The sequence below is a fragment of the Peromyscus leucopus genome, chromosome 7 (genome assembly GCF_004664715.2).
Source record: "Peromyscus leucopus breed LL Stock chromosome 7, UCI_PerLeu_2.1, whole genome shotgun sequence".
NCBI classification, from domain to species: domain Eukaryota; kingdom Metazoa; phylum Chordata; class Mammalia; order Rodentia; family Cricetidae; genus Peromyscus; species Peromyscus leucopus.
Window position 1 is genome coordinate 18,054,970 of NC_051069.1, and position 25,650 is coordinate 18,080,619.

A 25,650-nucleotide genomic window follows, 5' to 3' on the forward strand; every position below is an offset into this window, starting at 1 on the left:
TTCTCACTTATTTAAAAAAGATGTTGGTAAAGAGCCAGGCAGTGGTGGCGCACACCTTTAATCCCAGCACTTAGGAAGCAGAGGCAGGCAGATCTCTGAATTCAAGGCCAGCCTGGTCTACAAAGTGAGTTCTAGGACAGCCAGAGCTGTTACACAGAGAAACCGTGTCTCGAAAAAACAAAAACAAAACAATAATACAATAAGCATTGTATTAAGTGTGGTGGTTTGATTAGGAATGGCTCCCATAGACTCATAGATTTAAATGTTTGATCACTGGGGAGAGGCATTATTAGGAGGTGTGGCCTTATTGGAGGAAGTGTGTCATTGGGGGTGGGCTTTGAGGTTTCAGAAGCTCAGCCAGGCAGTAGCTCACTCTTTCTGCTGTCTGCTGATGCAGATACATCACTCTGAGCTACTTTTCCAGCACCGTATCGGCCTGCATGCTGCCATGTTTCCCACCATGATGATAATAGATTAAGCCTCTGAATGTGTAAGCCAGCCCCAATTAAATATTTTCCTTTATAAAAAGTTGCTGTGTGGAGCTGGAGAGATGGCTCAGTGGTTAAGAGGACTGGCTGCCCTTCCAGAGGTCCTGAGTTCAATTCTCAGCAACCACATAGTAGCTCACAATCATCAATAGTGGCATCTGATGCCCTCTTCTGGCACAAAGTCATACATGCTGATAAAGCACTCATACACATTAAAATAAAGGAATCTTTAAAAAAAAGTTGCTGTGGTCATGGTGTCTCTTCATAGCAATAGAATATTAACTAAGACATTAAGTCATTATTAAACCAAGTAATTGACTTACTTCATATAGAAGCATGACCATTTACACATCTGTGAATATAGGACAAGAAGAATTTTAAAGTATATATGTTAGCTGGGCATGGTGGACACACCTGTAGTTTCAGCTACTCAGGAGGCTGAGACAGAAGGTTCACTTGAGTCCAGGAGTTTGGAGCCAGCCTGGGCAATTTAACAAGACCCATTCTGAAAATTCAAAACCACACAAATATATGCTTTTACTAAATTTGGAAAGCGTTTTAAATGGTCTTCAAATATAACTGCGTTTTCCAGCACTCCAAAGGTGGACTTCATCACGGATTCCACGTTAGTAGCTTTCACCAGTGCAGCTGGACAAGGTTCTGTCACTACTTGAAGTTATGAGTTCAGTTCTAACGGACAATATTAAGCCAAGTTAGAACTTACTAATCTGTTACAAATTGTAAATAATTTTACATTTTTCATAACTGTATACATTTCCTAAGAGATGCATGGTTGCTAACTAAATTCATAGTAATTTCTTGGCTTCACTTAATTGTGTTTCCAATGTGAACCGGGACTATTATATTGGCCCATTTATAAATAACAGGAACAAAAAGCCCTAGAGTCCCGATGATTGAAACCAGAAGAAAAGTCCACAGAAACATCCGATCAAGAACTTGGGCGATGAATTTCCAATCTTCAACAACCTGTTGAAAAAAACATTGAATACAAATATCAAAGGTATATACTAATTTTAAGACAAAAAAAATAAAGTTATAGATAGTCATTTGCTGTCTTTAAAGTGTAAGTGTCCTGTGCCCAAGGTCTCTAAGATGGACTAGTATAATTTATTAAGTGCCATTCCAGTTTGAATCATTAGCTAACAAATATTCTTACCTCTGTTTTTTTCTTTTCTTTTCTTTTTTTTTTTTTTGGTTTCTGAGACAGGGTTTCTCTGTGTAGCTTTGCACCTTTCCTGGATCTCGCTCTGTAGACCAGGCTGGCCTCAAACTCAGAGATCTGACTGCCTCTGCCTCCCGAGTGCTGGGATTAAAGGCGTGTGCCACCACCACCCAGCTATATTCTTACCTTTTACTGTTCCACTGATAGCATACACCCTTATGATGATAATTTAATTATACTACCACTATATACTACAATCAACAAGCATTAGTTTGTTAGAAGTAAACTAGGTACAGTGGCACGGGCATGTAGTACCAGCCACTTGAAGACTGAAGCAGGAGGAGCCCAAGTTCAAGGCTACCCTCAACAACAATAGCAAAAAGCTGACTCAAAGTTGTAGCCTGGACATAGTGGTATTTGCTGTAATTCCAGCATTCAGGAGGCTGAAGTAAAAGGATTGAGGGTTCAAGGCTAGCCTGAGCTACACAGTGAAACCCTGTGTGTGTGTGTGGGGGGGGCGACATGGATGGACCCTACTCAGTGTGGCAATGCATGCCTTTAATCCCAAAAGGTGAATTTCTGTGAGTTTGAAGCCAACCTGGTCTACATAGCAAGTCAGTCCCAGGCTAGCCAGGGCTATGTAGTGAGACCCTTTTTTCTCAAAAAAAAAAAAAAAAAAAAAAAAAAAAAAAGGAAGGAAGGAGAGAGAGAAAAGAGAATAAGAGGGGAAGGGAGAGGAAGGTGAGATGGGGAGGAAGGAAGGGAGGGAGGGAACAAAGGCTGTTAGGGCAAGGTAAGCTCAGGGAGGAGTTAGAGACAGGGAGAGGGAGAGAGGGAGAGAAGGAAAGAGGGAGAGAGAGAGAGCCCTGAATTCAGACCCCTGTAAGAAACAGTAGTAAAAGACTGTTACTATATCAGATTAATTTCACCTACTACTCATATCTGATAGAAAATGCTCTGTTTAAAAAGCTTTAGAGGCCGGGCGGTGGTGGTGCACGCCTTTAACCCCAGCACTCGGGAGGCAGAGCCAGGTGGATCTCTGTGAGTTCAAGGCCAGCCTGGGCTACCAAGTGAGCTCCAGGAAAGGAGCAAAGCTACACTGAGAAACCCTGTCTTGAAAAAAACAAAAAACAAAAAAACAAAAAAAAGAAAAAAAAAGAAATTAGGATTTGGGAGCTGGTGAGCCGGCTCAGCGGTTAGGCGCACTTATTGCTCTTGTAGACCAGGGGTCAGTTCCCAGCACCCACACAATGGCTCGCGACCGTCTGTAACTCCACTTCTTGGGGCTCTAAAGCCTTCTTCAGACTTCCTCAGGCACCAGGCATGCATGTGATGCACATACATGCAAAACACTCATACAAATAAAATGAAATAAATAAATCTGAAAAAAAGGTTAATAAAACATAAATTAGAATTTACATAATCTTAATGGGACTGCTAAATGTAAATTCAGTTACAAAATATTAATAGTCATAACTTTAAACTCTATATAATAGATATAAAGGAATGTTGTAGATTATTATTTTAAAATGTGTTACATTTGTTTATGCTGTGGAACATTTGTTTAGTGATGCAAAGCTGTGTTGCATCAGTTCAGCACTATAAATTGATAAAACACATGTCCAATTTTTGCATTTCAAATATCAATTAACCTTTACAAGCCAACAAAACTTATTTTTCTGTAAGGCTTTAAAGAAACCGTGTTTTAAGCACATTAGGTACTATTACCGCTTCGCATGAAAACCTTGAAGTATAAACGTAATACATGGGAACACCTAACTCCTTTTCTTTATTTTTATGGTTTTTTATTTCGTTTGCTTTTTATGAGACATAGTCTCCCTATGTAGTCCAGGCTGACCTTGAACTTACTAAGTGACTCAAGAGAGACTTTCTCAATCCTCCTGCCTCAGCCCCTTGAAGGGCAGGATTATAGATAGGCACCTTGCTCCTTTCAATTTTACTAATATTCTTTTGTAAATGAGCCACAAAAAGATGTTTTTCTAGAAAAGCACCTTGGCTGTACTTACAATGCCTACATCAGGCTCATCCTTCAAAAAGTAATTAACTTTTGATAAATTATAATGCCGAAATTCAGAAACTAAGTTTCTGAAGATAAATCTAAATCAGCAAATCATTCTGGAGCCAAAATCTATGACAATATTACTATCCCTTCAAATGTGTACTGCTACATTTTCCTCAGAGTCATTCAAGATGCTCTGGGGAAATGGAAAGGTGAGGTTTGTGCAGACGCCCCATTTTGCAGGGTTTGCAGGGAAACAAATTCAGTACTCGCCACGGACCTCGCGGACATCATTCTCCTTCATAACATGCCTGGTGATGTAGCGGATACAGTCGAGGGCAGCTTCCAGAGTGTTCCTCGATTTAGGTCCGCCTCCGTGCTCAGTTTCTTCTCTTTGAGTGAAGTACCTATCCACGTGACTCCTCATGCAAAGCAGTTTGGGAAGCTTGTGAAGAAATATCTTACGAACCCAAGGTGCCATAGCACTGTGTGTTGAGGAAGAGCGGTGGTGGATGTTGATGGCAAAGACAGTCACCATAATGGACAGTGTCACGAAAATCATGGTAAACACCAAGTACTCTCCAATCAGAGGTATGACTTTGGAAGACGAGGGTATGATCTCTTCAATAACCAGAAGGAAGACAGTCAGAGAGACAAGGACTGAAGTGCACAGGCTGATCTTTTCCCCTTCATTTGAAGGGAGATAGAAGACAACCACAGTCAGAAATGAGAGCCCGATGCAGGGTATGATAAGAAATAGGGTATAAAAGAGCGGCAGCCGCTTAATCACGAAAGAGTACGTGACGTACGGGTACCAGCAGCAGCTGTCCGTTCTGTTTCCTTTGCTTCCCGTTGCACTCATGATTTCCCATTCCCCATTGTCAAAAAAGTCCGTTCTGTCCACATCTTGGTCCTCCAGGATTATATCAACCTGGGATCCATCATATGTCCAAGAGCCGAATTTCATGGAACAATTCTGGAGATCAAATGGGAAAAAGGTGACATCTATGGTACAGGAACTTTTGTAGTTTGCTGGTTGTGTCCAGGTGACAGTGCCATTGTATCTGACAATTGTTTTCGTACTGGCCCCTTCGAAACGCCCATCTGCACTAAAAGAAACACACCATAATTAAACAACCCAAGCCCACATTTTATAAGCCCAATGGAAAAGGAACCTACCAGTAACAACATGAAATACGTTTGAAATTACTGTCTGCCCAAATGCCTGCTCCCCCCACGGGGCCTGCTTTCTGGACATCTTCCTGACATGTCTGATTCTGCTGGAACTGAACCCACTCTCCCCTTTGTATTGGGAGATGGGCAAATCCATGTTTCTCAAAATGTTGAGATTTTGTAGTTGAAAAGACCTCACTTGACATACACATAGAATCAGGCTGTTTATATACTGTGCGTGCAAAGATGCGGAGCCTAAATCTATATCCCCAGACTTCCTCCTCCACCAAATCAGTAGATGCTTTCTACCCTAAGAGGAAAAGAGTATCTGCACCAGGCAAGGTACACCTGGGCCCTCCTGTGCTGGAGAGGTTCAGCTGCAGGTGGAAGCCCCAGCACCCGACTCCTCCACAGCATACCTGCTCTATATCTTCAGGTTCGTGTGGGGTTTTGCACGGTCCTGCATAATCTATGTTTAGCATAAAAACGTTTTTCCGTTATGGAGAGCAGCCGATGCTCAGGGAGCTGCCTCATGCTACCTTTCAAGCTTTCTCCATCCTTCCATATTGAGAACACGGAAGGAAAGGTCTCAAAAGATCATTTTTGCACAGCATTTGCTCTGTCCCCACGCCAAAGCCTTTGTGCCAACAGGACAGCATGCTTTCAGTTACTGAGAGGAAGGTGATGTGCAGGGAGCTGCCTCCTGCTCCCTTACATGTTTTCTTTATCCTTCCGTAGAGGAACACGGAAGAAAAAGGTTTCAAAAGATCGTTTTTTGCATAGCATTTGCTCTAAAAGCCTTTGTGCAAATAAGAGAGGGAGCTTTAGCATAAATGCCAACTCTCGCATTTACTCTGAGATGGCCCTGGGTGGGGAAAATGCAGCTGGTGCTGACAATTACCCTCACAACACACCTAGACAGACGGCCCATGCATGAGTTCAAAATGAACCTCAAACTCCTCACCAGGGGAAGATGGCAATATTGTGCTGTCGTGACAGTGTATTTAGAAAATATTAGAAGACGGCATTGAACATAAACTGTAACCTCAACTAAAAAACAAAATCCCCCAAACGTGGAAGTCTGACTTGAGTAAGGGAATAAATGGGGATGTCCTAGTGTCTTGGGGTGAAACCTTACTCTGCCACATGAGAGCTTTGCCATCATAGCAAAGTGTAACTACATTAGGTCCATCTAAGATGGGCAGCACACCCAGCGTCTAAGATTGCTGTGAGCACACTGCCAGGCACATAAAGGTTTTCTGTAAATGTAAGTTAATCACAATCGTGATCTCTCTCCCCACTCCTCCTTATTCCTTTCTGTTTGCCAAGTCCTTTTTTTCTCATTTCAGAAATCAGATACCACTTTTATTATTAAAACACACACACACACACACACACACACACACTCACACACACTCACTCACACACACACCAAAAAAAGACAAAGGATCCACAGCACTCATGAAATAAATAAGCACAAATTCAAGTCATTTGATTTCATAGCTAAACAATTTGCAGACAAGAGGAAAAAATTACTAGTACCTAGTAGCTATACAAGTTTTCTTTTGGAAACATAAAGTAATATTTAGAATATAACTTACTTATCAAACAAAACGATGTCTGGGATCCACAGAGAGTCTGAAGGAACACGTATAATTTTTATTCCACCATAGTCATCAGGATTCCATCTTAATTTTACATCTATCCATTCCTTTAAAATGAGAAATTCACCTCCATTTCAATCAATAAATAATAAAATAAGTTAAAACTATGCTTTTTTAAAAACCATACCCAGAACCTTTAGACACGAATCATTTCTGCCCCTAATTCAAAAAACCTTGTCAACTAATATCCTGCCCCTCTGTGCAGTGGCTCCAGCTGTGGTCCTGATGAGGCACAAGCGAGAGGAACCACACCAATGCACTCATGGTTCTCTACTTGGCAGGTATAACCAGAGACAGAGAAAGAGTAAACAATGGAAAACACTCAAGAGCAGCTGGAAACATACATATGATGGTCCAGAATTAAAAAGCCCTTCATGTAAAAGGCACTCTGTACATTAAAATAACTCACTACAGAAGGATCACTAGGGAATAACAGGGGCACTGGAAGAGGAAGGTGATAATGTAAGGAATGAGGGACACAGTCAATGCATGGTGTATGTATGGATGAAAATATCACAGTGACTCCCAATAATGTGTACGTTATTAGTTATAATAATAATTATTATATAATAATAATATTATATATTATTAGCACGTTAATAATTATAATAATAACTAGGTGCATTCCTGCTCATTCCTGTTGCACTCAAATAAAAAGCCAAAATCTTGGGGCTAGACAGACGGCTCAGTGGTTAAGAGCACTTGAAACTTTTGTAGACCAGGGTCCAGTTCCCAGCGTCCACATGGCAGCTCACGACACTCTGTAATGCCAGTTCCTGGTGATACAATGCCCTCTTCTGGCCTCCGTGGGCATTTCACATACATGTGTACTTCTATGCACACAGACTAAACACTCATACATAAAAATAAATAAATCTTTTAAAAAAGAACTAAACAATAAAAAGTAAAAGTCCAAATCCTTGCAGGGTCCGACAAGCTACTATTCTACCGGCCTCTCGTTGCTCCCATCTCCAACCCCTCCTCATGGCTCACACACCTTTAGCCACATTAGTTTCCTCACTAGACACAACCCAGCCTCTGGACCTTTTCCTTGCTGGTCCTCTGCCATAAGACTTGCCCCATCCCCCCAGAGACTTTGTACGAGCTTTGCCTTTCCAGCCACGCTTTTCTGGGGTTTGTTCGGGTGTTTTGTTTGTTTGGTTGTTCTTTTTGTTTACAAGTGCAGTCCCCAACACTCCCCCCATCCTCTCTCCTAACATGGTCCTCTCTCAGACTGTCAGTCTCTAAGATGCTGTGAAACATGACCATTCATTCTCTCTCCCTCTCGAATGCAGTGCCTGGAGACCGAGCTCTGTCTGTTCTATTCACTGCAGTTTCCCTAGTGCTTGGCACATATCAGACCCACAGAAAACACCCACTGAAGCCAGGCATAGAGGCAGACATCTGTGATTCCAGAGCTTGGGAGGATGAAGATAAAGACCGAGGAAGTTAAGGTCAGCCCTGGCTACATAACAAACATAGACAAATACATACATGCATGATACAGACAAATGCATACATACACGCACAATGAATACAATAACTGCACCTATCCTCATCTGTGTGCAACCCCACAGTCCACAGAGCCCACATATATTCCTTTTTCTGTGGGGCCTATAATAAAGAGTGCTGCCAGCTGCTAGCTGGGCGCCTGCCGAATGGTATACACACCTGTTTCAACCAGACGTTTGTTGTCATTAGCTGGTTTTTCTCATCCTGTTAAAGAAAAAAAAAAAAAAAAAGGCAGGTTGGTTCTTTTGTTACACAGCAGTTACAAATCTTTAAGAGTCTGTGTGTCATGGCTGTTGCTGGTTGGGGGTCACCGTTAAGCCTGAGCTCTAACTCAAAAAAGGGCAGCTTTCTTCCCCTCTCTATTTCTTCTTTGAACATCAGCCGAAACCCCAAGTGTGTTCTCCCTGACGCTCTGGCTTCCTCAGTTTTCCTGAAGACCCCACCCACTTCCTATAGCTGCTTAGTCTTCCACTGCTGACCCCAACTTAAAGGAGTGGATCTCGTCTCTCGTCTCCCTCCTTCCTGCACCTGCTGAGATTTACAGCCCGCTGCCCTGTTCATTCCCCCCCCCTCTCTCTCTCTGTCTGTCTGTCTCTATCTTTCTCTCTCTAATAATATGGTCCTTAAGCTTAAAAAAATTATACATTTCAATACAAATGCTCCTCTCCATATGGAACGGACACCCTGCTAATTGAGCTGACTCGCTAGAAAACAAGATTAATCTCATATTATTCCTCTAAACATTCTGTAGTTCAGGTAAACTACCTCGAAGCATACCACTGGTGATTCTATGTTTAGTTTGCATTTCCTCAGATTTGAGAGGCTGTGAAATAGGAGAAGAGCAGTATTCACTTCGCCCTAAAGGGTGTGAAGGCGCATGCTATGTACTCAGCGTGCCTTTCTTAAAGGACGGGGAAATTCAGACATTTGTGGACAAACAGATCACCATTAGAAGAAACCAGACATTTTCTGCCAACAGAAATATGAATAAATTATACATTTATTTATTTAGGATTTTAATGTAGCTAGGGAGAAAAGCAGTCAGCAAAATCATACTAAAAACACATTTCAGGGGCTAGAGAATTGGCTCAGTGGTTAAGAGCACTTCTTGTTCTTGCAAAGGACCCAGGTTCGATTCCCAGCACCCACATGGAGGCTCACCACTTCCGTAGGCACCAGCCAGGCCTGTGGTGCACAGACATACATGCAGGCAAAGCACACATACACACAAAATAAAATAAATGTAAAAAACAAAAACCCCACACATCCCAAGTTTGTAAAAGAGGCACAAAGGAAAAAATGGCCAGAAACACAACAAATTGAGCTTTTCATTTCTTTACAGGGTCTCAGTAACCCAGGCTGGCCTCAAACGCTCTCTGTTGCAGGAGATAACCTAGAACTCCTGATTCTCTTGCTTATACTCCCACATGCTGGGATTATAGGTGTGCACCTCCCCCCACCTCAGCAATCAATTGTTAACATCAGTCATCTACAGACAGCAGAATCAGAATAACTTTTTATTTTATCTGTACTTTTTTTTTACACTTTAAAAATTCTCTACAAAATCATGTATTACTTCTGTAATCATAAAATAAAGGGATGCTCGTGTTATTTTTCATATGTGAAAATATTTGATCGCTATCCTAAAAATAATTATTGGCATGATCAGAACAAGAAGAAATTAGCTTTAAAAGTGTGACTTTTTCTGTTTCAACTTGATGTGCCATGCTTTGCCTTCCATGGGAGGCCTGCCCCTTTCTGAATGGAGATGGAGGAGGAGAGAGGGGGGAGGTAGGAGGGAGGTGGCGGAGGGAACGAGAAGAGAGGAGGGGGGGAAACTGTGGTTGGTATGTAAAATAAATGAAAAAAAAAAAGTAATAAAAAAGTGTGACTTTCTTAAACACTGAGAATCAAGAAATTCCCCCTAACCCCAGGGGTGGTAGCACACACCTTTAATCCCAGACTTCGGGAGGCAAAGACAGGCCTGACATGAGTCTGGGAAGAAACTGACCTTACCAAAAATAGGTGTGAAATGGAACATGTAACAGCATGCATACTTACCACATCCACTAACTGAGATATTGCAAGGCCAAACTTGATTTTTATTTTGTCATTCAGGTGTTCCACAGGACGAACCCACCTTTCATAATCTTCAAATAAATCCTTAAACAAACGGTCTTCATGCTTTGCAGCAGAGGATAGTTCAGGCAATCCTGCATAACAAGTTTTAAGAAATTAGTACACTGGTATGCTGGCCTCTCTCCCCCCAACACTTATACTTTGAGAAAGTGATCCAATTAAAATTCAAGTTATTATTGTTTTAGGTTTGTTTGTTTGTAACAGGATATCATATAGCCCAGGCTACCCTTGAATTTCCTATGTAACCAGGTATGGCCTTCAACTCCTGATCCTCCTGCCTCCACCTCCCAAGTACTGGAATTATAGGCATCCACCAGTGCATCCATCCAGATAATTTTTATTTATTTATTTATTTATTTATTTATTTATTTATTTATTTATTTATTTATATTTCCTGTATAAGTGCTCCGCATATGTACCTGCAGGCCAGAAGAGGGCGCCAGACCTCATTACAGATGGTTTTGAGCCACCATGTGGTTGCTGGGAACTGAACTCAGGACCTCTGGAAGAGCAGCCAGTGCTCTTAACCACTGAGCCATCTCTCCAGCCCCATCCAGCTAATTTTTAAGATTTATTTTTATTTTAAATTGGGGGGCAGGGGTATGCGCACCCCATAAACGTAGGTGTTCAAAGAGGTTAAAGGTGTTCAATTTCTCCTGGAGCTGGAGTTATAAGCAGCTGTGAGTTGCTTGATCTGGGTGCTAGAATTTGAACTCAGGTCTTCTGCAAGAACAGTAATGTGCTCTTAATGGATGAACCATCTCTCCAGTCCCCTAATTCGGCTTTTAAAGTGAAATATTAATACAAACACTATGGTCAAAGTAGACACACTCTGGCTCAGATATAATTCTTAGTTAAATCAGATTACTCACTATAGAAATACGCTGGATTTTTTAATAAACATTCAGTACTTAATACAGAGCAACTTAACACTTAAATACCAAGGGCTGTGGGGTGTTTTTCTGCGGCAGACTGCGAGAATTGGAATGCAGCTCTGGGTTCAACCCCTCATACTTCCAAAAAGAAAATAGAGATATTGGAGAAAGATTCATTTATTAACTATAACTATAAAGACATGTACTTTAATTGGCATAATTTTATATACAAAATATTGAATGAATATTTAGATTCATATGGCTATGTATTTATATAAAACTACTTTAGGCCCTAAGCCTTAAGGAGGCTCAACAGTGCTGGAATGCCTATCTTTTTATAGAGAGAATCCCACAAGATCATTCCCAAGCACGTAATCATAATCTTCCCTGTTGGTTTTTCCAGCACAGTGAGTGGGTCCATCACCTGTCTGGTTCTGTAGTCTCAAAACTATGAGTTACACTTGCCGCCACAGTACATAATCCACCAGCATGCTGTTGACCCAAGAAATTCTCAAATGCCTGTATTTCCTACCTTCTCTGCTGTTACCTGCCTACCACAAGCTATCTGAATCTCTCCCCAGGAACTAGAAAAAAAAATCTACTGCTAAAAGTAGTCTCCAGGGGCTGGAGAGGTGGCTCAGCTGTTAAGAGCACTTGTTGCTCTTGCAGAGGACCTGGGTTCGGTTCTCAGCACCCATATGGTGGCTCACTGCCATCCGTAACTCCAATTTCAGAGGATCCTATGCCTCTTCTAACTTCCCAGGACACCAGGCACACATGTGGCACATATATATACACACACGCAAACAAAACACTCATAAACATAAAATACAATAAATAACTCTAAAAATAACCAAACTGGTCTCTAACTGTTACAGATTGGTGGGACCTCCCCACGCCCTGGGGCAGTGAGCGGCATTAAGTGCTGTTCAAATCAGTTACCACTGTTAGTTAATGATAAGGTCTTGAACCATATATTGTTAGCATCCCTTCAGCTTATCACTGTCTAATTAAATAAGCACACATTGGGGCACGGGGATATCCGAGGGCCTAATTAGCACCTCTTGGACTCTGCCTTGATTCTCTGGATGTCTTAAACTTCTAGGACTGACAGCTAACCATTGCCCTGAACACTCTATGGATAAAAGCTGATTACTCTGGCTCCTGACGGGACAACCTCGGGGCTATGTGAAACAATGTGTACCAGACTTTTTGTTTCCATAGCCTCAGTGAACTCCAGACCACCCTGCAACCACGTCCACTTTGGCCAGAAAGGGGGGGGGGGACAACTCCCACTGTTCGAGGAGGCACTTCTGTGACTGTTGAGACCGCCTGGGAGGGAAAGGCACATGCTGCCAAGCATAATGACCTGAGCTCCACCTGCATGGTCCTGCATGGTGGTGGAAGAAGGCAGACTCCCGAAAGTTGTCTTCCCGAGTAGCCTCCACAAGCATCCCAAACAGTATCCCTTGAAGCAGGCACCCTGAACGGTCCCAGCAGAGGCAGAGCTGGGGCAGCTGAGCTGGGGCAGCCAAACAGATCAAGAATGGCCAGGGAAGGAAAAAGACAGGCAGGAACAGAAATAACCAGAGAATAGAAAGCTGAAACGAAGAACACAGGCTGTGAGGGGTCAGAGAGGAGAACCTGCAGGCTCTGGTTGACAGAAGAGGTCCAGGGAGCTGTCAAGTCTTCAGAGCTAAAGGTCTCACAGCCTTTAGGCTGAGAGCTGTAACCACAGCCACTGCCGAGAGCCAGGAGTTCTGATACCTGAAGCCTCAAGGATGTCGCACTAGAGGATGGCACTTGACTACTGCTGCCCCACACTGCCAGGGCAAAAGCTGCTGGATACCAGCATCTGAAGACCCTCTCTGCCTGCCGGAGGCTGCTATCCAGGTGGAGAAAAGAACCATTAGCCAGCTGAGCTGTGACAGAGCGGTCTTTGCAGTAAGTACCTCACTGCTCACCACGGCATGGTTCTCTACAGAGATCTAGGCAATCTTTTTAAACACGGACTGACTGATGTGACCCATTGGCCTAAGAGCCTTCCCCAGCTTTTCAAGGGTCTGTCCTTGGTCCCTGCTGGCACTGTTCTCTTTAAGAACGGCAGGCATAGTGACATGCACCTGCAGTCTCACACTCAAGAGCAGGGGTTCTCAACCTTCCTAATGCTGTGACCCTTTAATACAATTGCTCATGTGGTGGGGACCCCAGCCATAAAATTACTCTCGCTGCTCCTGTTATGAATGTAAACATCTGACATGCAATCCCTGTGAAAGGGTCATTTGTTCCCCAAAGAGTCAAGACCCACAGGGTGAGAACTACTGCTCAAGAGGCTGAAACAGGAGGATCACTTGAGCCCAAGAGTTGAAGGCCATCAAGACCTCATCTCAAAAACCAAACTTGGAATTCTAAAATGTTCAGGCTAGATCCCATTCTGGTTCCTAATATTTACAATGTGATTTCAAGGCAAGTTATCTAATGTGTTTGCGTACTGGTCTCTACACCCATGAAAACAGGTATAGAACAGTACCCACCTTAAAAGGCTATTGAGAAGGCTGTGTGTGTGTGTAAGCGCCTACACCAGCTCACTCTTACTCCATAAACAATCGCTACAGTATGGGAAAGCTATAGGTCACCATAGGCAATCACACACACACACACACACACACACACACACACACAAAGCGAGCCTCCCCTGCAGAGCCTATTGAAGCCTACCAGTACCCAACAGAGATGGCCACCAGGCAGCCCAAGGCAGCAGAACCTTGCAAAAATGCAGAGGAAGGATATGTGTCTGGGGCACAAGGTGCTCTCAATGTACGATGACAAAGATTTCTCCAAGTCTCTTGGTTGGGGGTGGTTGTTTGGGGTGGGTTGTTTTATTTTGTTTTGTTTTAAATTCTGAGTCCCTGTCTTACTCTGTAACCTAGGCTAGCATCCAATTCTTGCTCTTGTTGACTCTACTTCCTGAGTGCTGGGGTTATAGGTATGTGCTACCAAAGCCTCTGCTCTGCTCACTAAAGCTAGTAAGTATATTATCAGTGTACTAATCGCTCATAAATTACAAATCCCAGAAAAGAACAGGGAACCAAGTAGTTAAACAGACTAGGAGAAGAACGGAAACATTTCATGGGACAATTCTCCTAAAGTTTTAAAAGAACAACAAAAGAAAAACTAAGCTCAGCAGCTAACATGTGGAAATACATGCATCATTAACACCTTGAAAGATTTATATTTTTGTTTTACACAATCAGTTTTAATTCTGCACATCAACTGTCTCAAGTTTGAAGAATTGGAATAATGGCATTTAAATTTTTTCATAAAACCAGGGATGGTGGCCCCTGTATGTAACCGTAGCACTGGGTAGCTAAGGTGGGAATATCTAGACAGCACAGGCTATACAGCAAGTCCAAGGTCAACCTGGGCCATCTAAAAACAAAAGTCAAAGTCACACAATTTAGTAAAACTAGATTTATTTTCAAAGAAATAATCTTGCTCCCTAATTTTACCATGGTAAAGAAGACAGAACACAGAACACAGAACTGCAGAGCTGAAAGCCTTCATTGAATGCTTGGAATTCCTCCAAGGCTTTGACCTCTGCATGTACAATTTCTAATCTATATAAAATAGAACTATCTCACTGGCAAATTTAATAGTTAATTATGTACGGCAAGAGCTCTGAATCCATCGTACTAGACCTTCCCTCTCCTTCAGGTTTGTGCTCCAGAGACTTGAGCCTAAGGCCTGCCACCTGCCAGGCAAGTAGCTGTCTACCACCGAGCCACACCCTCAACCCTCCTCTTGCTTCCTAAGACAGGCTCTCAGTGAGTTACTCTGGCTGAGCCTTAACTCACTCTGTAGCCCAGGCAAACCCCAAAACTGTGACCTCTCCTACCAAGTTTCTCATATGGCTGATACTACAAGCCTGGGCTACTTAGGGCAGACTACACGGAACCAAGTTTTGTATGTTTTAATTTTTTCATTATAAAACATTAATAAGCTGGATGTAGTGATACTCACCTTTAACTCCAAAATGAGGGAGGCTGAGGCAGGAGGATCGTGAGTTCAGAGACCCTGCCTATAAATAAATAAATAAATAAATAAATAAATAAATAAATAAATAAATAACATTAATTTTAAAAAGGATAACCTATGCTTAGCTGTTTCACTGTTGTGCAAATCAAATAAAATTAAATAAGTTGTCTTATTCTATCAGGTATTGTTTAAGTAGTTTAAACATTTATGTTTGTTTTTCTGTATGGTTGCCAGAGTGCACAGCTGTGAAACACGTGTATGCAGTGTCTGCAAGGCCATACGAGGGCACTAGATCCCCTGGAAATTGAAGTTACAGACAGCTGTGAGCCACCCTGTGGGTGCTGGAAATCAAATCCCTGTCCTCTGGAACAGCAGCCTGAGCTCTTACCACTGACCCATCTCTCTGGGCCCATGTTTAAGAAATTTCTTAAAATTTACATCTTTTCTACTTTTGATTCTATATAGCCAAAAAAAAAAAAAAAGATAGTGTTTTAAAAGCCACTTCTAGGAATGCTTGATAGTGTTCTCCATTGGCATTTGTTCCATTAAACAATAATGATTTTTCTCATTGAAAACTAAGGATTCTGGAAAAAGTCACCAAGACGTTCTGCAACTAAATTTGGGTATTAGCAATTTTTTTTTCCAACCTACAGACAAAAAATTAAGACAACATTTGCTGTAATGTTTAGTTTCTTCCAAAGGTTCTCAAGTCTTCAGCATCTGCCACAACTTGAAAATCCCAGAAACCCAAGATGGCACCTACCTCAGTGTATCCATTCCACAGATTCTGGGTGGCTATGACCTTGGTAGCCTCTGTACTAGAGACAGAACAGAACACAAGGACACAGTCCCTACTGGGATGCAAACTTGTACACGTTATAGATAAAAATCTGTGGCCATGCAGAGGGCATCTCACAATGAAAATGGTGCTCCCTGGTGTCTGTCCAATACACAACCAGCAAGCTTAACCATGGCTGCAACCTTCTAATCTAAACACACGATTTCTTCATTTGGCATTACTGACATTTTGAGACGAGTGATTCTTTGTTGTGTGGGAGCTATCATGGACCTGTATATTTCAGCGTCCACCCACCAGACACACCATCTTTACGAAACAAACAAAAGTGCCTTTAGACACTGTGTGTGGTGTGGGGGGGTGTGGGGTGTCAAAACGGCCCTCTCTGAAAAGCACTGCTCTAACGGTACCTAGTAAGAAGCGGAGGCAGGACGAGGCCCCAGATTTGTATTTTTTTTTTCTCTGAATGATGCTTTTATTACAAAAATAAGGTCTGATCATGGTTAGAGTTCAAACCCAGAAGCTCATTTAGTAGGGAGTCTTCCTGTCCTCTTCGCTCTTGTCCTGACTTGAGGGCTAAGCACTGGTAAGTTTCAAGTGTACAGATTTTAATTACAAACACATGTGCCAGGAGGAAGACCAGACACTACCATTTTAAAGTTCTGTGCCTTTATTTTTTTCCATTCAAATGTTAGTGGTTGTCCATCTATCTCTATTCTTTCTTCATACGCACAAAGTGGTCTGCATTCTGAGTACGTGTCATACTTTAAGCTTTCACAGATGGACATCTATGCAGTGTTTGTTTTGGATTCTTCCTAGTTACACAAAAATGCTGTAACTAACATCCTTGTCCATCTGTCTTTCCCTTCTTATGTGGCATTGACTCTTAGAAGTGGGACTGCTGAGTTAAGGGCATGCACACTTTAAATTGTGCTAGGTATTGAGAATAGCCTTCCCTAACTTCTCCACAGGCTACCCTAAAAGTGAAATAAACCATTTATCTAAAAAGTTTCATAAGAATGAAATACTCCATCCCCGATCCATAATGAGGGCATTCTTGGAGTAGTTAATCCTCCCCTCTAAGTCTCCTTGTCTCTTTTTTTTAAGTTAACAAAAAAGTGACTTTAATACCTTCTTTTAAAAGTCCTCCTTGCTGCAGTCCAAGGAGAGCTATTTTAGGAGTTGTCAAGATATAGCCCTGAACATAATCATTTAGTTAATTCAGGGAAATAAACGTGTACTAACTCAGCGTTTTCAATGTGACAAATACGGAAAGTATGCTTACTAATCATTATTTTCGTATTACAGATGAAATGTAGAGTATCACTCTATTTCGTATCGATCTCTAACACAGAATTACGGCCCCCAGTCACCCTGCACTGCTATGCTTTACTAAGCGCAACCTTCCAGTTTTCCCTGACTCTCAGAACATGAGGAGCAACACAATGACCTTAGGTGTTAAATTTAGGCCCAGTCGATAGTTCTCAAGGAGTTCAAACAAAGTTTACGCATTATCAAATCAAATAAATGCAGAGGCCACTGTTTTAATTTGGCATCAGAGATCTTTCAATAGGTAATAAACAGACATTAGTTGAACTAGTACATTCACAGCATTAGGAAACAAAGCGTGTGATGGCGTAAGAAGTTGTGAAGCCCATATGACCTTGATAAGAAAGACCCTTGCACATTCCTTCCCTAGAGCCAAGGTGGGCACAGCCCTGTAATCTCGGCACTCAGGAGGCAGAGGCAGGAGGATCAGGAATTGAAGGTCATTCTTGGGTACATAGCTGAGACTGGTCTGGGTTACAGTAGAGATTGCCCCAAATATTATTCCTGAATTGTCCAGTTATGAACAAATAATGACTTAAGGAAACACAAAAAGTTGAAGATGAGACCTGACGAGCACAGTGGCACATGCCTATAGCTCAGCACTCACGGGGCTAAGGTAAGGAGATCTTTTAGGGGTATTTTATTGTTTTGATTTTTTGGTTTTTCAAGAGAGGGTAGAATTTAAAACCTTATATGTATGAGTATTTTGCCTGCATGTATGTATGTGCACAACATGAGTGCCTGGTCCCTCAGAGGTCAGAAGAGAGATCTGGATCCCCTGAAACTGGAGTTCAGATGTTGCAAGCCACCATGAGGGCGGTAGGAATTCAACACAGGTCCTTTGCAAGAACAACTAACTGTTCTTAACCAATGAGCCATCTCTCCAGCCTCAAGACCTTGAGCTTGAGGCTAGCCTTGTCTACTCAGTGAGTTCGAGGCCAGCCTGGTCTACAGAGTGAGATCCAGGACAGACATCAAAACTGCACAGAGAAACCCTGTCTCGAAAAACCAAGGGGGGTGGGGGGACAAAGAAGAAAAGGAAAGGGGGGCAGGCAGCTGATTTGTGTGAATATGGACTAATGCTTATTTTCTCGGTTTCTATTATTTTCAGATCTTTTAAAATCTATGTATGTGTATGTGTGCGCCACATTGTAAGGGTGCCTATAGAGGCCAGAAGTGAACACTGGATTCTCTGAAGTTGAGTTATAAGTGGTTGAACTGCCTGATGTGGGTGCTGGGAGCCATATTCAGGTCCTCTGGAAGAGTAGCAAGTGTTCTTGACCACTAAGCCACATCTTCAGCCCCAGGTTTGTCCGAGTTTTTTGTTTTGTTTGTTTGGTTTGGTTTTTGAGACAGAGTTTCTCTGCATAGCCCTGGCTGTCCTGGAACTCACTCTGTAGACCAGGCTGGCCTTGAACTTGCATAAATCTGCCTGCCTCTGCTGGGCTTAAAGGCATGCACCACCACCACCACCACCCGGCTCAACCCCAGGTTTATATTAGTCTTATGTCATTTAAGCAAAAACAAACAAACGAAAAACTACTTGCATAATTACTTTCATTGGATCCTGAGAATGACACTAATAGACAGGAATGGGGAATCACCTAGATTGCTTTCCTGCTTCAAGTGTGTTACTTTCAGCAGCAGTGGTTAATATAAAAATGATGTCAACCTGGGCTACATGAGACCCTGTCTCAAAAACAAGCAAGCAAACAAACAAAATTCAAGTATAGCCAGTACACCAGGAATTCCAGACTTCCTTAGAAGCTTCTGAGACATTCAAGCCTCAGGTCCTGACTCTGACCCTCTGAATCCCCAAGTGTCCTTAACAAAACCCCTGGGATCCCTCCACACAGCAAAGTATGAGAGGCCCTGCAACAAAACCACAAATGGGACCCTACATGGGGTGGGGAAGAAGAACATTTCTGTCCCTTAGGAAACACCTGAAAATCTCCAGAGACGTTTTTTCAGTGGGGTATTGATGGTGGCTCACAAACAGAGGTCAGGGATGCTGTAAACACGACAGAAGACCAGGACCCTTTCCTACAGGGATGCTGTGAACACACTAGAAGGCCAGCACCTTTCCTTCAGGGATGCTGTAAACTCACTAGACAGCCAGGACCCTTTCCTACAGGGATGCTGTAAACACACTAGATGGCCAGGACCCTTTCCTACAGGGATGCTGTAAACACATTAGAAGGCCAGCACCTTTCCTACAGGGATGCTGTAAACACACTAGATGGCCAGGACTCCTTCCTTCAATCAATAAGGAAAGCATGTGAGGTCATGGAATTCAAGGCCGCTGGAGAAAAGATACCATGTTATCTTAAATTATAAAGAAAACATTTATATTAAAATCATAGCTAGGCATGATGGTACACATCTTTAATCCCAGTGCTCCCAAGGCAGGCGGATCGTTGGGTTCGAGGCCACCTTGGTCTACAGAGCAGGTTCCAGGACAGCCAGGGCAACACAGAGAAACCCTGTCTCGGGGGTGGGGGTGGGGGAATTCAAGACCCAGGGATTGGGTCCTTGCTGCTCTTTTAGAGAACCTAAGACTGATTCCCAGCACCCATGCTGGAAGGCTCACAACTGCCTATAACTCCATCTCCAGAGGACCTGACATGCCTAGTCTCTCTAGGCACTCACACTCATGTACACATACACATGCATACATACAGACTGACAGACTGACACACCCCATTAAAACTAGATTTTAAAAATGACTTGTCATCACACTGTTTCCACTGTTCCAGAGAAAATTGCTAAAGAAGCAGATTCTAACTTCTTCCTAAACTATTGTAACTTCAACATGTCTGTGCCAACTTGCTTATTTAATTTTAAACTAAAAATATCATCTAAAAGAAGTTAATTCCGACTGTTATAAAAGAAAAACAATGCTACCAGAACAAAAATGCTATGCTGAAATTACTAAAAGCTCAGGCTAATTTTTAAAACTTGTTTGATATAATTGTAACTATGGATCAAAAGGAACCGTCTACTCCGACAAGTGACTGACAACCGTATCAGAGTCCCATCGGCAGGTACTTTAACAAACTCAGGCACAAGCACAGAGAAACACAACTCAAACCCAGCATTTGGAAGTGGTGGGAAGACAGGAGAGTTCAAGGTCATCCTGGACTATACATCAAATAGAGGCCAGGACTATGGGAAACCTGTCTCAATAAATAGAGACTCAGGTACAACTGCACTACCCAGTGAATTGTGACCCTTCCTTCCAGGTGTTCACACTCTAGCTCAGAGTGCATAGTCAGCATTTTCAAGAAAACCATTATTTTCTTTTTAAAAGACAAGGTCTGTTTAGCCTGAGTTGACCATGAACTTTAACAAGATTTGTAGAGGTGTATAGTCATTGTGCATAGTGATGAGGTTCATACAAACATTTTCATCCAAGTATATCATATGCACTGACCATATTCATCTCCAAATCCCTTTCCTCCCCATCCCCTCTGGCTAGCCCCTTCCCTTCCCCCAACAATCTCATTTCTCTTTTCATGTCTCTCTCTGTCTTTCTCTCACACACACTTTATGCAGATTTTATCTATGTAAAATTTAGAATCACAAATGAAAGAAAGCATAGTATTTGTCTTTGTCAGTATACATTAAAATGTTCTCTGGTTCCATTCATTTTCTTGCAGATGACACAACTTTGTTAGTTTTTAAGGCTGGAAAAAAAAACTTCAGAGCCGGGTGGTGGTGGCACACACCTTTAATCCCAGTACTCGGGAGGCAGAGGCAGGCGGATCTCTGTGAGTTCAAGGCCAGCCTGGTCTACAGAGCTACTTCCAGGACAGCTAGGGCTGTTACACAGAGAAACCCTGTCTCAAAAAAACCAAAAAACCAAACAAACAAATGAATAAACAAACTTCAGTGTGTGTGTGTGTGTGTGTGTGTGTGTGTGTGTGACATTTTCTTTATCCATCTGTTGACTGAACACAGGCTGATTCTATAATTTAGCTACCGTGACTAGTGCTGGAATAAACACAGATGTGCTAGTACCTCTGTGACACGCTGATGTAGAGCCCTGCAGGTAACTGCCAAGGAGTGGAGCATCTGGGTGATATGATAGTTCTTTTAGTTTTCTTGAGGAATGTCCACACTGATTTCTACAGTCATTGGACTAATTTATATTCCCATAAAGGTTCCTCCACCATTCTTGACAGCATTTTTGAAGTGTGTGTGTGTGTGTGTGTGTGTGTGTGTGTGTGTGTACACGTACGTACGTACGTACGTGTACAGGTACCTGTGGAAGCCAGAAGAAACCATCATATCCTTTGGCGCCAGAGTTACAGATGGTTGTGAGTGCTGGAAACCAAACTCACATCCTCTACAAGATCAGCAAACATTCTTGACTGCTGAGCTATATCTCAGCATCCCAGCATGCACTGTTTTCTTAATGACCACCTTTCTGAGTAGAAAGGGTATCAATGTAGTTTTAATTTGTATTTCCTGATGGTCAGGTGTGTGGAACATTTTTATATGTGCACTGGCTATTTGTATTAGCCCATTTACCAACAGGGCTAAGTTTCTTCTTTTTACTTAAAAAAAAAAAAAAGTTCTTTATATATTCTCAGTATCAGTCTTCTATCAGATGAGCAGCTAGCCAAACTTTTCTTCCATTCTCTATGACCTTGAACTCTTCTTGCCTCTGCCTCCCAAGTTCTGGAATAGAGGTGAATTCCACCAAACCTGGCCAAAAGAATTTTTAATTTCAAAGTAAAGTGTGTGAAAAGTTAGATGTAAGCACATGCACAAACATGGCAAAAGTGTCCCCCCACCCTCCTCCCTGCATCCCCTGGGGTCTCTGCTGAACCCCGGTGCAGACCCAGCTCTGCTCTTCTCTGGACCCTCACAGCCCTCCCCCAGTTCATTCCCATCCCTTTGTCAGCTCCATTCACTGGAGGCTCCACCTCTCAATATAGACCCAGGCTCTCCCTAGCCTTTCACCCGCCTCTCCAGACATATTCTTTGTCTCACTGCAACCCACTTGCAGTAACCCCTTACCCCACCACACCTCGAATTCTCTGGGGACCCTGCCTCTTGGTGTGGACAGGACCCTCTTAGCTCTTTCCCATAGCCCCTCTCAGCCCCTTCTCCTCACCCACCTCCATTCGCCTCTGCGACCCACCAACCCGCAGAGGCACTCTTGATCAGGGAACCTACAGCCACCACATTTTCCTAAGATTCAGAGAGAGCAATAGAAACCAAGGAATGAAACATCCAACCAAGAAATACCAGATATCATTACCTAGAATCACCTCAATCATTGTAATTCCATACAAATATGAAAGAAATCTCAATAGCATCACTAAATAACAGAAGTTACATCTAGCTGAGTCGTTGGCCAAAGGGACATCATGGAAGTCCCCCAACTATCTTAGGCTATTGCCAAGGCTACTGGTTGTTTTCCACGAACTGAGAGTGAGGCCTTACTGCTGCAGACACCCTTTACATAGCTCACTGAACACAGAGGCGTCAAGCTGGAGCCTAACTGGAGTCTTCACCCCTACTGACCGGTGTTCACGGTACTGGAAGGTACTGGGCATGTTACCAGAGAAGAAAGATAACCACAAACCCTGCAGTCTACCACAGTGACCACAACATGATACGCTGGTGCAACAGTGGCCCAACCGTTGTGGGAGTGACTAATCGTCCTCTGATTGGATTCCAGGCCTACCCCACAAAAAAGAATCCATGCCTGATACTGCCCTGGTAGCCAGGAACCTGAGACCGAACAGGAAAACCAAATACTATAACTCTGCTAAAGGAACACAGCAATACAATGACTCCTCGTGGCATTCTGCTATTCCATAGATCACTGTCTCATTCAGCTATCACCAGAGAAGTTTCCTTTTGCAGTAGATGCAAACAAACACAGGGACCCACAAACTGGACAGTGTACAGAGACAGAGATTTTGAAACACTCAGTCCAAAATAGGATGTCTTTATCAAACTCCTCCTGTGGTGGTTTGAATGCAATTGGCCCCCATAAGCTCATTGGGAGTGGCACTATTCAGAAGTGTGGCTTTGTTGGAGTGGGCGTGGCCTTGTTGGAGGAAGAGTGTCAACTGTGGGGGTGGGCTTTGGGGTTTCCTATGCTCAAGATATGCCCAGTGTCTCAGACCACTTCCTGTTGCCTGCAGGTCAAGGTGTAAGAGCTCTCAGCTCCTTCTCCAGCACCATGTCTGCCTGCATGCTGCCTTGCTTCCTGCCATGATGATAATAAACTAAACCTCTGAACTGTAAGTGAACCACCCCAATGAAATGTTTTCCTTTATAAGAATTGCTGTGGTTATGGTGTCTCTTCACAGCAACAGAAATCCTAAAGACACCCTTCCCTAAGGGCTCAGGGAACTACACAGAAGAAGAGGCAGAAAGACTGAGAGAGCTAGAGAGAATGACATCAAGAACACAGTGCCTTCCAGACACAGCAGGGCTGACCCACCCGTGAACACCCCGGGACTGCGGCAGCGTGCACAGAACCTGCACGGGTTCAAGCCAGGCAGCATCCCAGCACCGAGAGGGGGAAGTATACACGGTTCCTACTCATAACAAAAAAGCTACTTCAAGTTAGCCACTTCTTTTAAAGAAAAAAATTAGTTTTCTCCAGCAGAGTCTCATTGGGTATATTAACCACATTAAGGGCAGGCCTCATGGCCAGCAGTTAACGGCCAAAACAAAACAAATTTAAGGGTATTTTGGTCTCATATTGCTTTGGTTTTTTTTTAAAAACTGCTCTTTCACTTATGTATTATGGTTTCTGATTTAGTGGTTTTATGGGTTTTGTGTGTGTGTGTGTATTTTGTATTTTTTTTATTCTGTTTTGTTTGCCTGTTTTCTAAAATAGATTTATTTTTTCTCAGAAAGGGCATAGATGGGGTTGGGTGGTTGGGTGGGTGGGGATGTGGGGAGAATCTGGAAGGAGTTGGAGGAGAGGAAACCTCATCAGAATTCATTATATGAAAAAACTGTATTCACTAAAAAATATATATTAAAAAATTAACCTCCTCCAAATCAAATACCTAGTTTGACTGCTTCATGTACGTTGCCTGGTTAAAATATGAAGTTAGCTGAGAACACTGATTAAAAGCAAAGTCCCAAGCAGACTACCCAAGTTCAAATCCAGTTCTCTCATTCATTAGCTGTGGCCTAGATCAAATCATATAAATCAGTTGTACGTCAACCTCATCATCTGTTAAATCGAGCTCCCAAAAGGCAGAGACTTTGTCTCCTCTCCTTTCACACCTAAAACACTAATTTGTCCTCAATAAATCCTGCAGGATGAGTCAGTGGAAATACTACTTCACACACTCTGGGTTGTTTCATGGGCATTAAAACATACAAAGCCAGAGCACTGACAGCAAGCTCAACAAACGTCAATATTTTCTTTAAAAAAATGACAAAAGTGAAGTTGATGGACACCTTGAGTGTATTTGTTAGTTTCTGAAAGTGTAAATGAAAACTAAAAGTGACAAGAAAAAACCTTCAGAGCTCGAACTTTCTATGAGTTATTTTATCTTCCTTTGACTGGAGAACATATAGTAAATAAAGTTTCTTTTTTGTTTGTTTGTTTTGTTTTTCAAGACAGGGCTTCTCTGTGTAGCTTTGGAGCCTGTCCTGGATCTCGCTCTGTAGACCAGGCTGGCCTCGAACTCACAGAGATCCGCCTGGCTCTGCCTCCCAAGTGCTGGGATTACAGGCATGCGCCACCACCACTCAGCATAAATAAAGTTTCAACCATTTAAACTGTCACACAGCTAAGAACTATACCTAACTAATGACTGACTAATTTCCATAAACGTCCTCATCGAAGGTCAGTTCAAAAGACCTATATTATCTTAATGTACTAGTAAATTATATTTCATTGCAGACAAAATTGCCTTCCAGGCTGCTTTCCACAGCTCTGTGACCTTCGGTCAGCCAAATGGGTATGGCTGCTGGCGAACAAGAATTCTTTTTGTCTGGGAACTGGTTGGTAGGAAACTGTAAGAGTTATGACGAGAATCTAAGATGGATATGAAAACAATAAAACATAAAATCAATTTCTGAAAAACATCAACCTCTACTCTATCATCTTAAAGGGGGAGAGAGAGGAAGTCAGTCAGCCAAGTTGAATATGCCCAAATAAACACAGCCAGTGAATAGGTCTCTCAGTACTCAGTACTGTGCGGGCGCACAGTACCTCAGCCACTGCGAATTCGAAGGTAGTAGAACACAAAGACATATTAACATTTCCTGGCCAGTGTGCAGCTACATCACTCAGTGTCACTGTCTTCTTCACAACGCTTCCTCAGAATGCACAGAAGGTAAGAAGTTTCGAGCCGAACAGGGGACTATTTAACGGCCCTTCTTATAAGTGAGAAAATATCCAGGGTGAGAGTACTGTTCCATTCACTCATTTATAAACTTTTATAA

At 42.6% G+C, this 25,650-nt stretch overlaps 1 protein-coding gene across 1 annotated transcript; it reads right to left on the reverse strand.

Annotated features, from left to right (window-relative positions):
* Window positions 1-696: 696 nt before the first annotated feature.
* Window positions 697-10,266, reverse strand: Chrna5 (cholinergic receptor nicotinic alpha 5 subunit). Its single transcript, XM_028865000.2, has 5 exons — window positions 10,102-10,266; window positions 8,200-8,244; window positions 6,466-6,575; window positions 3,972-4,800; window positions 697-1,475 (listed from the first exon to the last, which is right to left on the reverse strand). The coding sequence occupies exons 2-5, from the start codon at window positions 8,224-8,226 to the stop codon at window positions 1,314-1,316; spliced, it is 1,128 nt and encodes a 375-aa protein (XP_028720833.2). The 5' UTR covers window positions 8,227-8,244; window positions 10,102-10,266; the 3' UTR covers window positions 697-1,313.
* Between the last annotated feature and the right edge of the window lie 15,384 nt (window positions 10,267-25,650).

Excerpts from the sequence above, each read along its gene's own strand:
- Chrna5 (XM_028865000.2), bottom strand. The coding sequence starts at position 8,226 with ATGACAACAAACGTCTGGTTGAAACAG. Across the intron at positions 6,576-8,199 it reads CAAACGTCTGGTTGAAACAG|GAATGGATAGATGTAAAATT; the intron begins GTGTGTATACCA and ends CTCATTTTAAAG. Across the intron at positions 1,476-3,971 it reads AGGAGAATGATGTCCGCGAG|GTTGTTGAAGATTGGAAATT; the intron begins GTCCGTGGCGAG and ends TTTTTTCAACAG.